The sequence below is a fragment of the Rhea pennata genome, chromosome 4, assembly GCF_028389875.1.
Source record: "Rhea pennata isolate bPtePen1 chromosome 4, bPtePen1.pri, whole genome shotgun sequence".
Lineage (NCBI taxonomy): Eukaryota > Metazoa > Chordata > Aves > Rheiformes > Rheidae > Rhea > Rhea pennata.
The window spans coordinates 29,804,368-29,821,352 of NC_084666.1; the positions used below are offsets into that span (position 1 = coordinate 29,804,368).

At 37.7% G+C, this 16,985-nt stretch overlaps 1 protein-coding gene across 12 annotated transcripts in view; it reads right to left on the bottom strand.

Annotated features, from left to right (window-relative positions):
* Positions 1–16,985, bottom strand: part of CLOCK (clock circadian regulator) — a 70,139-nt gene that overhangs the window by 6,939 nt on the left and 46,215 nt on the right. For 10 of the 12 annotated variants that reach the window (XM_062575582.1, XM_062575579.1, XM_062575574.1 and 7 more), the window contains 12 exons: positions 16,145–16,263; positions 12,228–12,310; positions 11,910–12,016; positions 10,866–11,013; positions 10,555–10,630; positions 9,491–9,632; positions 8,995–9,095; positions 8,052–8,141; positions 7,140–7,298; positions 5,349–5,555; positions 1,608–1,816; positions 1,147–1,378 (listed from right to left, as the gene is read on the bottom strand). In XM_062575582.1, the coding sequence (XP_062431566.1) occupies positions 1,147–1,378; positions 1,608–1,816; positions 5,349–5,555; positions 7,140–7,298; positions 8,052–8,141; positions 8,995–9,095; positions 9,491–9,632; positions 10,555–10,630; positions 10,866–11,013; positions 11,910–12,016; positions 12,228–12,310; positions 16,145–16,263 (1,673 nt within the window). The remainder of the gene's footprint in view (positions 1–1,146; positions 1,379–1,607; positions 1,817–5,348; positions 5,556–7,139; positions 7,299–8,051; positions 8,142–8,994; positions 9,096–9,490; positions 9,633–10,554; positions 10,631–10,865; positions 11,014–11,909; positions 12,017–12,227; positions 12,311–16,144; positions 16,264–16,985) is intronic. The other 2 variants (XM_062575583.1, XM_062575584.1) reach the window with 2 other exon arrangements.

Consider the following 16,985-nt stretch of genomic DNA (forward strand, 5'->3'; position numbering starts at 1 on the left):
CAATTTGCAGATGAACAGCCATTGCCTGATGCATGACTGAAATAGGTACTGTCCTACAAAACTCTTTTTTCAACATAGCAGTATTTTCTGCCAATGACCTAGTTAAGGAAATTTTGACTCAGCCCTAAACAGAACTTTTCCTTCTGCATAAGGGTAAGTTCAGCCTCCAGTTACTTCCTGCACTGTATACATTCCCCCTAAACACAGGATCCCTCACCTACAGAGCAAAGAGGAGACTGCACATTATAAGAAAGAAGAAATACTGAATGCAAAAGAAGAATTTTAAATGATATGTATCAGAGCAAAAAAAAAAAAAAAATTGACATACCCAGAGTACTTTAAGAATGTATACAAACTACATCACAATAGCTGCATAGATTTTATCTTTCTTTTTGGATACAGAAAGTTAAAAGCCAAACTAAGATGTATAACCCACTCCTTTTCAGAGGCAATTCCTCTCTTAGCATTCTAAGCTACCAGCATATCTCCCGCACCAGCATTACCTCCTGTGAGAGCTATGTCCCAGTTATTAGTTAGAACCATCAAATAGCAATAGATTTGCTTATCAATTCTTACTACTTTCTGGTTATTCTCCTCCTCCATCTTTTTTTTGGTTTTTTTGTTGGTATTTCCCATTTCACTAAACTCCTTGGCTTTTGCCATCCTTCTCCTAAGACTCGCAAGGTTACAGGTGTACAGCCACCCCTGCATAACCTCCAGGTGTTATGTCCCACGCAGTTATGCGGACGTGCCTTGCTTTGGGCTGCATGCTGCTTCTAGAGCAAGCAGTTCTGTGCAAAACCCGCTCTCACACTTTCTTGCATTAATATATGAATAGAAAGAAAATGCAGGGAATTTTAAAAGGAAACATTTGTCCCCTTGTCCAGCATCCAAAGAAAAACAACAATTGAAGTAGAGATGGGGAAGAAGATATAAAAGAGGACCTAGCATGGAGTGAAACTATGGAAAACGCTACCTCACTTTAAAGGTAGTAGGATTTTCCAGAACGTATAAAAAATAAACTCATCTCACGCATCAGACATTACTGTTTTAAGCACTATGTTTTCATATAAAGCTCCTCTAGGACAAGGTAACAATGCTGAAAGTCTCAATACTTTGGCAAGTTTCTAGAGAACACTGCATTACCTGTAGGAACTGCTGGGGGTGCTGGGTCAGCTGCGGCTGAGCTGGTTGTTGGACTGTGGTGAGCTGCTGCTGATGTTCTTGCTGACTTTGCTGCTGCTGCTGTTGTTGGGCAGCAAAAGTGGGATAAGCTGTCACCACCTGTCCCATAAACATAGTACTTGGTACCATTACTGCTCCACATGCTACTGGGGCCGTGACAAGTTTTGTTACAAGTTGCTGACCTTGAGAAAATCTGATAAAGGAAAAAGAATTGGGAATGTCTTTAGGAAAAAAAAAATTAAATCAAGCATCAGGTGCAGTTGAAAAAAAATTTAGTTTAACAGCTATGTATATACACTGTACATATAGTTAAAAGAAAATGTGATTTTTTCAGTGTCACTTCTGTCATTTTTGAATATGATAATAGTTACTTAAGCATATCATTACAGTAAGTCATTTGAATATCAGTCTTTAAGATTTACCTGATCTGTCTATCTTGTGTAAAAGTGGTTACTGCAGCAGCATTCTGGTTATTGTTCTGTGGTAAGCTTGAAGGAATCTGGACCACATTTCCTGTTGTTGGCTGAGAAATCACCATAGTGTTATACAAAGGGGCTGAGAGTGCATTCTGTGACTGACTGGCATGAGAAGACTGTTGATTGTGTCCACCAACTATATTTTGCTGATTATGCTGAAAAAAACCCCCACATTTCATAAATTAGTCATTTGAAAATAGCTATAAACACATAAAAAGAAATATCATGGAGATGATAAAATTTTATTTGGAAGTGCAACCATAGCATGATTTTATTCACATCTCTAAAATCAGTCATTCACATCTTATTACTAGGAAGTTTTCCTGATTAAAAAAAATTCAATTTGTTTTTAATTCAAAAAAAAAAATCACTAAGAGAAGAGATGCACACATTTTTCCACTTTGAGAAAGTTCTTTCCCTGACTCCAAAACTGGCACCATTAATTTTAGCTAAGATTATTTTTATAAAGGAATTAAAAGTAACAGCAGGTTACAGCTGGTACAGCTGTTCTTCTCATTGTCCATACTTTACAACTACAAATGTTTTCTTACTATAAACTAATTCCTAATTTAAAGCAAGACAGGTATTTCTACTGATTGCTAATTTGGAAGTAGGACTGGTCTAGGATGTCTGAAAACCTCTTTAGATTAGCCTTCTGCCCTCTTAAGGGTATTTTTATCAGAATTTTTCAGCTACTTGCATCCTGTTTGTTTATGATCCTGTCTTCCACTCCCACACCATCTCCGTGCCAAACTTGGACTAAAATCACAGAATCACAGAATCAGTCAGGTTGGAAGGCACCTCCAGAGATCATCTAGTCCAACCTCCCCTGCTCAGCAGGGTCACCTAGAGCATGGTAGACAGGGTTGCATCCAGGTGGGCCTTGAAGATCTCCAGAGAAGGAGACTCCACAACCTCTCTGGGCAACCTGGTCCAGTGCTCCGTCACTCTCACAGTGAGGAAATGCCCCCTCACAGTCAGGCAGAACTTCCTGTGCTTCAGTTTGTGCCCATCGCCTCTTGTCCTGTCATATGGGACAACTGAAAAGAGTTTGTCCCCATCCCCTTGACACCCTCCCTTCAGGTACTTGTCCACATTGGTAAGATCCCCCCTCAGTCTTCTCTTCCCCGGGCTGAAGAGGCCCAGCTCTCACAGCCGTTCTTCCTTGGGCAGGTGCTCCAGCCCTCTGATCATCTTCATAGCCCTACGCTAGACTCTCTACAGTAGCTCCATGTCTCTCTTGTACTGGGGAGCCCAGAACTGGACACAGGACTCCAGATGAGGCCTCCCCAGGGCTGAGTAGAGGGGCAGGATCACCTCCCTCGACCTGCTGGCAACACTCTTCACAATGCACCCCAGGAGACCATTGGCCTTCTTGGCGACAAGCGCACATTGCTGGCTCATGGTCAACTTGTCATCCACCAGCACTCCCAGGTCCTTCTCTGCAGAGCTGCTCTCTACAGGGTCGGCCCCCAGCTTGTACTGGTGCATAGGGTTATTTCTGCCTAGGTGCAGGACCCTGCACTTGCCCTTGTTGAACCTCAGGAGGTTCCTCTCCGCCCAGTTCTCCAGCCTGTCCAGGTCTCTCTGAACGGCAGCACAGCCCTCAGGTGTGTCAGCCACTCCTCCCAGCTTGGTATCGTCAGCAAGCCTGCTGAGGTGGCACTCCGTCCCCTCATCCAGCTCACTGATGAAGAAGTTGAACAGGATGGGACTCAGTACTGAGCCCTGGCAGATGCCACTAGCCACAGGCCTCCAACTAGACTCCACGCCCCTGATGACAACCCTCTGAGCTCTGCCTTTCAGCCAGTTCTCAATCCACCTCACTGTCTGCTCGTCTAACCCACACTTCCTGAGCTTATCTAGGAGGATGTTATGGGAGACAGTGTCAAAAGCCTCGCTGAAGTCAAGGTACACAATGTCCACTGCTCTCCCCTCATCTACCCAGCCAGTCATTCCATCAGAGAAGGCTATCAGATTGGTTAAGCAGGATTTCCCCTTGGTGAATCCATGCTGGCTACTCCTGATCACCTTCTTCTCTTCCATATGTCCGGAGATGACATCCAGAATGAGCTGTTCCATCCCCTTTCCAGGGATGGAGGTGAGGCTGACAGGTCTATAGTTGCCTGGGTCCTCCTTCTTGCCCTTTTTGAAGACTGGAGTGACACTGGCTTTCTTCCAGTCCTCAGGCACCTCTCCAGTTCTCCAGGACCTTTCAAAGATGATGGAGAGCAGCCTGGCAACAACATCCGCCAGCTCCCTCAGTACCCGTGGGTGCATCCCATCCAGGCCCATGGATTTGTGGATGTCTAGCCTGCCCAGGTCTCTAATCCTTTCCTCCTCAACCAAAGGAAAGTCGTCCCTTCTCCAGACTTTCTCCCTCATGTCCAGGTTCCAAGATTCATGGGGGCTGCCCTTACCAGTGAAGACTGAAGCAAATAAGGCATTCAGTAATTCTGTCTTCTCTGTATCCCTTGTCATCAGGGTGCCTGCTACTGAATGGGGCGGGGGCCCTGGTGACAAGGGATACAGAAGCCCTTCCTGTTGTCCTTAACATCCCTTGCCAGACTCAATTCCAACTGGGCCTTAGCCTTCCTCGCCGCATCTCTACATGCTCTGACTGCATTCCTATAATTCTCCCAAGTAGCCTGTCCCCTCTTCCACATTCTGTGTATTTTCTTCTTCTGTCTGAATTTGGCCAAGAGCTCTTTGCTCACCCATGCAGGTCTCCTGCCCCTTTTGCTGCACTTCTTACTCATAGGGATGCTCTTAAGCTTGGAGGAAGTGATGCTTGAATACTAGCCAAAATGTGCACATCTCCTCAAATTCATACTTCAAAGTTTAGAACTAGCATAATCAGATGATGATAAACTGTCCACCCCTACAGTCTGCCTTCCATTTAACTGGGGTCTGATGGGGAGAACTCATTTATGAGATCGTTTCTTCCATGCCACCTCAGCATAGTTTTGCCAGAGTAAGAAAAAAGTGATGAGTAGAAGCAGAATCCAGACAGGTTTTCCTGCTGTTTTCCAGTAGAAGAGCTGGGTGGCAGATTCAAAAAACAAATAAACAAAAATCCCAAGAACCAGAACCATATATTTCTGTCAGCAGCAAGTGAAGCTGTATAAATCACTGTAAGATACTGTTGATTTCCAAAGTTTACATGGAATCAAAAAGAAATTGGTTAAACTCATAGAAGAAAAATCCAAAGGCAATGCTGTCACCTAAAGCATCTGACTAAAATTGCTGAAGAGTAGAAAAGCCAACTGCAGCAACACCACTATATGCTTGTCCTGTTCTTATGCTTTTCTAGGCATTTGCTTTTGACCAGCCAGGACAGTACAAATATTATCATGTTTTGTGTTCCATCAACTGAAAATTCACAGAAATTCAAAAAAGGGCAACCTAAAACTTTTCTTCATGCTAATCTTTCCAAAAAGCTACCTCTGAATTATTTACATTTGTAGGTTTAAAACAAAATGACAAGACCTGAAATTGTACTAGCAAGAACAGAAATGCACCTCAGCTATGAAATTTGGAACATGAAGAAATGAACATTTCCAATTACTTCAACAGACGTAGTTCTAATATTTGGAGAGGGGGGTGCCTGAGGGAAACAAATATTGTGTTTCTGCTATGATTTTGAGTACATGTTCCATCCAGCAAGATCACTAATGAGAATTTTACCTGTGTTGCTGTACTCTGCAAAGGTTGTTGCTGTATCATGTGTGGAGTACTTATGTGACCTGTGTTCATTCCACCTTGAATCTGATTAGTCTGAACAACTTGACCTTGCATGTTTATTGGCGTAAGTTGCTGAACATTTGAAGAATTTCCAGAAGCTAGCTGCACAGAACCAAAGTTGAGTCCAGAAGTTGATTGCTGCAAGAACATCTTAAAAAAAAAAAGTAATAACAATTCCACAAATTATCTTTAAAAAAAACCTAGCTGTTTAAGCTGTTTAAGCTGTTACAAAAAACAAATTTACTTACTTTTAAATAAATATAAGATCAAAAATATTCCACCTTAGTAATTAGAGGTGTTGAGACTGCACTGTAACCATCAAGAGCATAAGGCTCAACTCTTATTGGATCAATATTCAACAATTCTACTATAACTGATAAGTTACAGTAGAGATAGGACAAGAATTAGCATCCTGAATTTTAGGATCTTAAAACATTGAGGTTTAATATTTGTTCTTAAAGAAAAAGCACTATTTAGAGACCAGCTTGTAAAGCAGTCCACACCAGTCTAACACAAACCCGATCTGAGATCAGGTTTCTATTTCTATTATCTCTATCAGCTAAACAAGTTCAAATGATGAGAACAATCTCAAAATTGATAGATGCAGGTACAACACAAAGAATATGATCTTCCTTGGTAATCAAGAAACTATATTGATTATATTGACTTTTCCAGCATCACCCCATTTTAATAAACTGAGTTCAGCACAAAATGAGTGTTTACAGAAAGTTAGGCTCAACACTGCAAAGGGACAGAGAGTAATATGGGGTAAATATGCACAGAAAGTGCAGCACTTAAATATTTGTCCCTAGTTTCCAGTCTTGAACAAGGTCTCTCCACAGTGCACAAGAGAGCTGTAAATCTCACATTTCTGAAGTACCTATAAGCCAGTATATTGCTAGGATGCGTATGCTAGACATGATAAAATACTAAAAACAGCATATGCCAGAAACCCCTACTCCTCAGTAGAGTTTAAGCAATACACTCAGTATTTCCAGGAAATATTTTTTTCTGCTCTTCATTCACAATCTATACCAAAAATATTTAGATTCTTGCCTTAGAGTGTATGAAAAAAAAAAACACACTAGAAAAACTCAGTAGGGTCATTCTTATCTTCTAAAGATAGCTGAAAGAGTGATAAAATTAAGAGAAAATATATTCCTTAAAATACAGAACTCAGGCAGCCAGGTCTTTCTCACTCTAAGTCAATGAGTAATGAATCCTCCTGACTTCCTGTCTTTCTGGCTCAATGACTACTTCAGTTTGCCTACAAAGCAGAACCACTTCATCAAAGAAGGTGTGTGGGAGGACCACAGCCTGATGATTAGGACAATCTAAGGAACAAGAGATATGAATTTGAACCCCTCAAGCTAAAAAGGGAGATAAATGCTTTTCTTATACATTTTGAATGAATATTCTGATGGCTGCAAACCTACTCAAGAGCGACAATCAATACATTCTTTTACATTTAGGTTTAGGCATGAGCTAGGCTTGAGCCCCGCAACATTGAAAAGATACACTGGGACACTTATGGATACACTCAGAAGCAAAATAGTAGGTTCCTCAGCAACCACCTTGTAGAAAACTTCAGATGTTATGAATTTTAGGCACGTCAGGTCCAGGCAGCAACTCACAGGGGGTAGGGAGGATTACATTTTGGAATTAATGTCAGAGTCTCATTTTAGACCCCCAAATTCTCTATAGATCTAGCCCATAAGAGTCAAGCTAACTCACCTGGAGTCCTTGACCATGGACAATTTGAAGCTGCTCTTGAATCTTACGCAATTCTTCCTGCTGCCGATGAATATTTGCCTCTATCATGCGCGTTCTTTGCTCTAGCTGGTCCTTTAGATGCTGCATAGCTCCTAACTGAGCTGAAAACTGAAACACAGGCTGTAGTGCCATGTATAAATTAAAAGCTGAACAAAAAATAATTACATTTGATTTACAAGCGGTAAACACACTCCTCCACAGCAGCAAAGAAAGCAAGCAAGTTTTTTAAACTGCTAACAAACATCATCTGAGGACAAATTCATTAGTATAAAAGTGTCACAGAACACATATTTATGTCATATTTAATTGATGCACTAAAAAAATAGAGAACTACTAGAGAAAACTAAAGCACTAAAAAAGTCCTTAGCAGAAGAAATTGACCTGTGTATAAATAACAAAGACTCAATAAAAAGCTACAAGTCAGTATAACTGGCTACAGTATAGCTGCAAACCAATATAGCCTCTGACACCTATATGGTACCTCAAGGACATAGAGAGGTCTTTCCTCTGTCCTGATACAGCTGTTCTCATTTCACAGCAGTGTTTCATAGACTCGGTTGTGCTGTGTTTCAAGCATGTGTGTGGAAAGGTATCAGTGTAGTACCTGCACTCCAAGTCCATATCCTAAAATATTTCATCTTAAAATGTTTTTACATCTATGTTCTTAATGGCCAAGACAAAACAACCACTTCCACAAAATAGTAGGAAGAAAAAAAAATTGGGGAAATTTGTTTCATAACAATAATATTAAAGGTTACTACAGCATAAAGGAAATGTTCAAAGAATTCAGTTTTTGAAAGAGAAGTTAACCTTATATTATTGAACAAGATCTTTTAAAAAGTCAGTCAATTAATAAACCAACTTAATTCATACCTGGGACATGCCAGGCTGGAGCTGTAAAGTTGCAGGTTGGGACATCATTGGTTGTGCTAGCGGTTGTCCAAGAGACTGGGAGCTTAAAGACTAGGATTTAAAAAATTGTTCCATTACTGGAAGAGAATGACTTTGCACTAGACAGGAAGTATTTCTTTAAGTGTGATTTCCAAAATAGCACAATATGAACATAGGATAAAAACAGGTGTTTCCTGAAATGTCTAACTCCATACATTATAGCATTAAGAACACACAAGATCAATTGACTGTATCTTGTTTTGCTGATAAAAATATGTAAAAGCAGCAGGTATAAAAACAGGAAAAACAGGAATAGCTATCAGAACTGTTTAAAAATTTCTTTTTGGTACTCAGAGCAAGCATTTTTTCAACAATTTTTGAAGCTGATACTTTCAATTTATTTTTAAACTAGTAATTTAAACAATGTATATTTTAATAAATGTACTATCTTTGATATGAATGCATTAATTCAACTGAAACACGACCACCAAATACAGGATGCATAGTATTTGCTCACATTATCAAGATTTCAAAAATTATATTAAAGTATTTGCTAATGTTATAAGAGGCATATATCTAAACGAATTCTCTACAGGGACATAGAGCGTTACGTTGACAACTATTTTATATAAAAACAATCTTCTGAAGAAGCTATGTGACAATGAAAGCATAGATTCAGACCCCATCTTCCAAATTCTAGTGCTGAAAAATAATTTAATTAATGAGTATATGCTTAATTATGCTACTCCCTTAAACTGTAATAATTTAAAGTTACATATTGATGACAATTCTGATTGTCAAGTGAAAACATTAGTGGTTAAACTCCATTTTTTGGAAAAAAAATGAAGGTTGTATGGTTTTAACAGAGTCTTTTAAAGGCGAATTAGACTGATTTAAATATAAAAATATTTCTCTTCAAGGTTACCTGACTACTAAGAGATGACCTTCTCTGCGCAGTCTTTTCATGAGCAGATAAACTTTGCCTTGGAGGAGTGCTAGTGTCCACTGTCATTTTAGTTGGTGTCGCTGACATTGGTCACAGTTAAAACAAAAGAAAGATATGTTAATAATGATCTCTATTCTGCAACACAATACTCATACTACATGAAGTATTTCCTGAATAAAAAGCCTGAAGGCTTGGACTTTTTATCTGAGTATCTGACAATAATGTAATCTGATGGACTGAAATAAGATGCTCTGGAGCTGCTATTGTACATTTAGTAGCAAAAGTCACTACACAAACCCTGAAAAAACAAGCAGCCAGCAGATCTTTGAACTATCAGCTCAGCTGTTGAAAAGGACATTTTCACTGACATACTTTTAATAAAATGATAATTAACTCCTTGATAAGTACTTAAGTAAACAAATCCAATAAAACCTTCACTAAGAAGGCAATTACAGTTTCAACAGTTAGTGCTTACATGAGTGATCTGATACTGCAGTATGTGAAGATTTCCTTGAACTCCTGGAAGAAGCAGAAGGTGTGGGGCTGTTATCAAACCTTTCCAGTGCTTCTTTGAGGCTGACAGTGTTTATGTGGTTGTCAGACCCAGAGTCTTGACTCTGAAGAGACACAAACAACAATTATTTCACCTGGTTCAGCACACAATGCATGTTTCTGTTAGCAAATACCTAAGATGGTTCTGGATCATATCAACCCCCTATAAAGATAACTATGCAAAAGCAGTGATATCTGATCTGATATCTGATCTGATATCTGAAAGCTTGCAATTTCCATTTGCGGCTTTTATCCTTGAAAAGGAAACCAGAACAAAGCCATATAAATGTAGAAACCAAAACACAAATGCCACAAGCTGACTGCTGTGCTGACCTTCTTCTCTAGCAATTCAGTTAACTCTCAATGACATGCAACTAGTGAACCCCTTATCCTTTTTCCAGGGAAAGATAAGTTAACTCTATCACAAGGAGAACTGCCATATGAAACCTGCCTAACTGCCAAGAGAAAATCCAGAGTATTTGCACAAGCTAACCTGTATAAGGCCCAAAAAGTTTCCAAGGACATTCTTTTCAAAAGAGTTTTGTACGCTCCTAAGAAGTGGGAGAGGAGCACATAGTGGAACAGCTCCTGCTTTCCTCTTGTGAATTCCTCTAGTTCCTCTTTGTGCATTTACCTTGTTTTTTCAGCTTGCAAGTGCTTCCAGAAAGAGAGAATATTTATGTATTTGATACTAACTCTGCAGGAAGCAGATCTTAATACAGACTTACGATGTTGCCATGTTATATAACCATATGAAAATGAACAATCAAAAAGAGGAGGACGAAGAGTTCAGGGTGGAATAATCTTAAACAAGTATCCTTCCTAGATTTCTTTGGATCATTTTACATAGTCACGATGATTTAGAAATCAAAATAATTACATTAGGTGTGAAGGACAAAGCACTTATTTTTTTTCATATTGAAAATAACATGTAAGAAAATATGCAGCAGCAAGAAAAGGTAAAATAAAATGATTCAAGACACTTACTTTATCTGCTGTTATCTCTGGAAGCGACTCCTCAATACCAAGCTCTCGCCTCCTTTCTGCTCGAACTTCTGCATAACTAGAACAGCAAACCAAATGATTGCTATATGCATGGATGAATTAAAAAATACATCTCAAAAACAAATTCCTCAGGTGTACCCTGCTTATAGGGTATCTCAGGAAGTTCTGGAATGATTCTTTGTACTGTCATAATTTCTCTCTCTCTCTCTGCAGAAAAATACCAACAATACAGTTCCCATGCCATTAGAATTTCTTTAATTAGAAAATTTCTCCATATTATAAAAATAACTTACCTTACAACAGTGTGTGTACAGACAATAAACTCAGGCCGGGAATTCCACTGGTGATACGTGATATAGTAATGTGTTTGTAGCCAAATCCATTGTTGTCCCTTTGTAAGGAATCTATAATAACACGACTTCCCTTTCCCATATTGCATTACTAAAAAGTAAAGAATAAAGTTTGCCATTTTTCCAGTAAGTAAATATTATGATTAAATAATTAATATTATTTCTCAAATTCGTACGCCACAAATCTATGTCCAATCTGATACTTTGACAATGACTAAAAAAGGTTTAGGAAAGTAGTATTCTACAAGAATATTTGCATAGCATTTGTCAGAGAACTGCAGAATTTTGGGGGTTTTATATGCCATAAAGAATTTACATGCAAAAAAATTAAACATAACTTTACTTTATAAAGAAAATTGTAGCTAAATAATAATTTTATTCTATTACATGTTTAGGCACAATTCTTGTATTTAGCAAATACCACAGAACCCTTTAAATGCTTTTAGAAGACTTGGAGAAGTATTAGTCAAAGTTCTGAAGTTTCTGTAGCAACTGGAAAACAGTACTGAACTGTTTCTGTAAATAAAAGGGCCTGAACAATGAACAGGGAGGCAAAGAAAAGGTGACAGGAAGATGATGGCAGATGAACAGTGAAGGGAGCGCATTGAAAGACTGGGATGGAAGAGGAGAAAAAATACTGAGAAAAAACAGATCCCTAAAAAGATGTTAGCTTACAAAAGAATAATTAAATTATATAGATGAAATTATGTACAGAATGTTTTCGCAATTTATTTAAATAAGATTTAGCTCAGCTGTGTGCTTCAATTCACCACAATTAAGAATTTAAATTGCAAGAATAAGTTAAACCTTGCCTTGATAAGTTAAATTATCAAGGCCAGACTATTATAATGTCAAATGAATGGGAGTGAGGGCACTTTACTGTGAAACATATCACAAAATTTCACTACAATAGCAGTACAATTCAACAAGCTTATCACTGAACATGCATAACATGGTATGTTTTTGTAGCAGCTTAATCTTACTTACAATGCTCATGACATTTTGCCAGATTATCTAGATCATCCACGTGATAGTAATCATAGCCTGATGTACCCAAAACTTCAAATGGAAGATAGCCTATTATTGGAGGTGCCCTAATTAATACAAAAATTAATGTTATTTTATTTTCAACAAAAAAGAATAGTTTCATTATATAAGTTCTCGTTTACAGTATGAACTCTGAAAAAAATTAAAAATTAAACCCAACACAAGCTAGTAGTTCATTAGATGATTAGTGAATTCTAAATATTACAGCCATTGCTACGATTCAGCTACTATTGCTGCTATACATAGAAGGAATTGCACCTGTGATCCAAGAATAGGAACTTCCATTCTAAGCTATGTCTAGATGTGAACTCTTCATTGGGTTCTTCAACAGTGCACATTTCCTAAAAAGTAAAAAAATAAAAATCTCTCTCAAAACTGCTCTATTCTAATTCATAAGCTCTTTTGAAATTCAGACTTACCTAAAGTTAGTAGATAACTCCATCATAGTTATGTTATTTTTAGATAGCTTCATTGTTTTTGCATGTTTAGATACATAATACTGAGGTAGAATCTAATCTCAGCTCTGCCAGGCTGATACTTGGTTGATTTTAAATAGAATAACCCTGGTGTGAGATCAAACTCAAGCTCAGCATCTACAGCACTGAAGTACAAGCAGAAATCAATAGTTCTTGCAGTTATGCTCTTACTTGCAATAAGCAAAAGCAAAGACAAAACACTCCCAACCAGACACTATGATTAAAGTGCTAGATACCACTCATGAATAGTAAGAGAACCATCGTATTTCCACTACAAAAATAGATCCTCAAGATACTCTGTGCAGGGTTTTAAATGCATTCCACTCACTGGTATATGCACAACTAGTGCACATCAGTCGATTTCTGCCGGCTCTTTCAGAGAGGTGAAGATTCCCTACCAAGTATCGTGCCTCTTGCTGAGAGCAACGGAGCAAAGCACCCCAAGTCTGTCCATTCTTTCACACCAAACTCCTACTGACTGCATTCCACGAAGAAATTAGACTACATAACACACGCATACCTACAAATACAGCCCTCAAAGCAGTAAACATGCACTAGAGATCAGTAAGTCTTTCCTTTTTGGATGCCTGGATATGTTTATTGTACTTGTAGGAGCTTGCAACAGTATTCTTGTTGGCAAGAATATAGTAGAATCTATTAACGATCAGATACCGTACCAGTTCGCTAAAGATCGCATAAGATACGGAAGCTGCTGCTGCACAGATATAACACTCATGAGAGGCGTGGATGGACCACACTGCTGCTCTGCAAATATCTATAACTAAAGAGTTCTGAGAAAAGATACATTAAAAGACTAATGCATTGTTAATTCCTAATGATCAAAAAAAATGATCCATTTAAAAATAAATATGAAGAGACTACCATCCTTTTCATTCTTTCAGGTTACAATGCAAACAGTTTAAACTGCTATTTATCAGATCTTTAAATAGATATTTTGAAGTTCTGTGGTTAAAAAAAAAATAAATAAAAGGAACATACTCAGGTAATGCTTTCTCCTCACTTTTGGTGGCATGGAATTTAAAGACCACAATTAGAAAGTGACTTATATGATAGAGGTAATTTTGGATACAAAATCATTCTGGGCACAAAGTTGTGGCTCTCGGCATGACTTCTAATTAGCAAAATAACTTCTAAACTGAAACTACCCGTGTACCATGAGGTTCACCTACTTTCCTAAGATTACACCATTTAATAAAGCACTGCTAACAGCAAAGTAAAACAGAAGACAGAGAGCAAGTAGGTATCCTTCAAATGCCCTTCTGATTTGTTGTTTCTTTTAATCTAATCACTTTGGCACAAGTCAAAACAGAAGCAAAAACAACTAAAATATAGGCACAAAAAATACAGTAAAAATTAACATGACAGGAGAGACAGCAGCAGGTTAGTATCCAATTACCCTACTCGTTTATATTAATGACTTGCAAGTATTCCACTGCAAAATGCCCTTGAGCAAAAGTTATCTTGATCAAGACACCTAAAAGTTGTCAATAAGACATCTAGGGAAAAAAAGGACTTTCATTTTTTTCTTGTAGAAATTTTTTTGCCTGGATTAATCTTTCCTTCTTGACAAGATTCAATCCTTCACCAGCCAAATTGTGAGATAAAGGTTTTAAAGAATGTTTACAGGCAAATTCCACCACAAGGAAGCTATCAGAAATAATCCCTAAGCAAAACCTGCGGCACATTTTGTTACCAAAAGGTCAATGCTGGGGTCATAGGCAGAAAATAAATCTTAGTGTAAACTTTCAGACATTGCTTTCATTCTCATGGACACTGTCTGCAAAAGCTGTCTGTATGTCCTTGGGAGCCAAGATTCTGGGTATAAAATTCCATAGCTGCAAGCCACCTGAAATATGTGGAAAGGGTGGCAGATGAGCAGGCCAGCTCCACCTTAAATAAGGCAATCCAGCACTGAAATGCATATCTCATTACTGACTATATTAGTCACAGGTTTGTTAGTACAGATACTGAGATGGTAAACTTCCTGACATAATACTGCTTGCTGGAGTCTAGTCAATACTAGTCTCGACAATATCAGAAGATAACAAAGTCTAAAGCAAACAGACTGTCTGATTAAGAATTTTCACTAATTTTGGTCCAGAAGAGTCACAAGAAGATCTCTCAGAGAAATAACATTAATTGAAATTGACCCCTTTTAAGGGTCTTAAAATCTCTTTAAACAAAGTTTATTTTTAGTTACTAAGGAATCAGAGTTCAGGTAATCAGGTAACTTTGGCCAGAATATAATCTGAAAGGCTTTGGCCCTCAGTAGAGTGAGAGATCTAAACAGATGTTCCTCACCTTCCCAAGTTTCCAAAAGAGACAGGATACACCTAAAGTTTCCTACAATACATCCTAAACTGCGAGACTTTTGAGACTTAAAAAACTAAAAATATTTGCAAATACTGCAGTCTTTTTTTCACAAATTTTTCATAAAGCAGTAATCATACATCTAGCATCTCCGTCAACTGTAGCATAACAGGAAGAAGGGTATTTAGACCCACAGACTTCTGTGTTGGAAGAAAAACATCAAATGACACTTCTCATGGTTCCAGGAAAAATAAATAATAAACTCTTGCATGCAGTATGGAAAGATACAATTCCTACATTCAGCATAACAGAACTGAGGAAGTTTATATGGTTTCCCCACAAGCCCCCTACTACGCTTTCAAAGCGAAAGGTATATGCACCGTGTCATCAGAGGCTGCCAGCAGCAATCTTCAGCTTACAACACTCGACACACACGCAAAATATACAAGTGTTCAAAGAAGAGTTCCACATGACAGACAGCAGGTTAACCATGTGCCATACACTACACATATTTCACGGCATTTTTTTACAACTAAATTGTAACAATAAACATTAACTAGACTACTTGTACTTGTTAGTAGTACTAACTTGTACTACTTGTACATTGATGAATGTATTCATACATAAACACTATTTTTTATTTATATATCTATCTATATACATATATGTATAAAAACTTGAATCATTGACTATGTTTATATTGACTGACTTTGGTGAGGAACACTTGGTAAAGTCTATAAATCTCATATGCATCCAATTCTAAACTTGGAAGGTCGTCCCCATTGTGCATTAGCAGCTAAGCAAAATATTCTCTTTAAACAATTGAATTATTGAATAATAAACAGTACTGAAGCAAAATGAGAGCTTTACTACCTCAAACCTGACTGTAAGTGACAAATAATACAAACTTTGATTAAGACCTACAAGATTTGATTCTCTGTCAACCTACAGTAAGACCATCAGCAGCATAATACATATCCAAGTTTCAATTAAAATTATTAATTTTTCCAGTGAAAATAGAATCTCAATGTTACCTTTATGATTAAGCATATATTCCTATGCTCTTTTAAATATACTTCTTGCATACTACCATTTTGTATGACTGCTTAGAAAAGGTGCTCACCATAAGCAATTTATTTGATGCTCTGCATAACATTTAACTTATTAATTTGTGCAATAAGAAACAAAGATGAATTCAGTTTCAGATAATGAAATTCTAAATAGTTTTCATTAATTATATTTGAAGTGTTGTGTTTGTTCACATAGTTTCCCAACTGGAGTATATTTAAAAGTTACTCTGTCAAAAGAGCTGGTTTTTATATCATATATGAACATGAGGGTCAAGTAAGTGATTCCATTTGTGCATACCTTGATAAACTGAGGTGTAGCTAATCTAACAGTGGCTACGAAGCAAACTTTGTCTTCATATGAAGGCCGATGCAATCGTTGAATAGTTCCTTCAAAACCGTTGTGTGAAGAGTTGGGAACTGAGGGAAGATAGAGAAGAGGTCAGGACAAATTACAAAATAAGCACGGAAAAACTCGACAGTAGTATCACAAGACAAATGGCCCAATATTGGGTGTTAAATCTAATGTAGTCTGCCTAAAATTTACCATTCATTAGGAAAAACGCTGCATGTAGTACACATGCATACGTACATACATAATAACAGTAGTAGTAGAGTAGTAAGGAGAATACAACCAGTTAACCTTCTCAAAGAAAACTAAAATTACACTTAACATGAACTAAAGTTACAGTTAACACAACAGTTTTGAGAAATTAGTAATTGTAATGCTTCTTGGTAATTACTAAAAACAACTGGAATATATCTTCTTCAAAAATTATATTTAATATCTCCCCTTTAAATCAGTTTTTGCTAACCTTTTTTTGAACTCTCAGGTATTAATTTTCTAGGCTTTTATCATACTGAAATGCCAAGAGCTGAAGACATAACCGAGTAATGGTACAATTGGGGGCACCGCAACTATGTACGTGAAAGAATTGGGACAGAACGTGGGGAACAAACAAATCTCACCTATTGAATCAGAAAGGAATCACAGGGGCAAAGGATGGACTAGAGTTCAGAGCAAATCAACTGCATCTTTGTTCCCAGTAGATACTCATTCTGTACATCTTTAAGAAGCTCTAATGATGAGGACACCAAAACTCTCTAATGCTCTTCAAAGTCTAATTGGCTGTAGTTCAAAT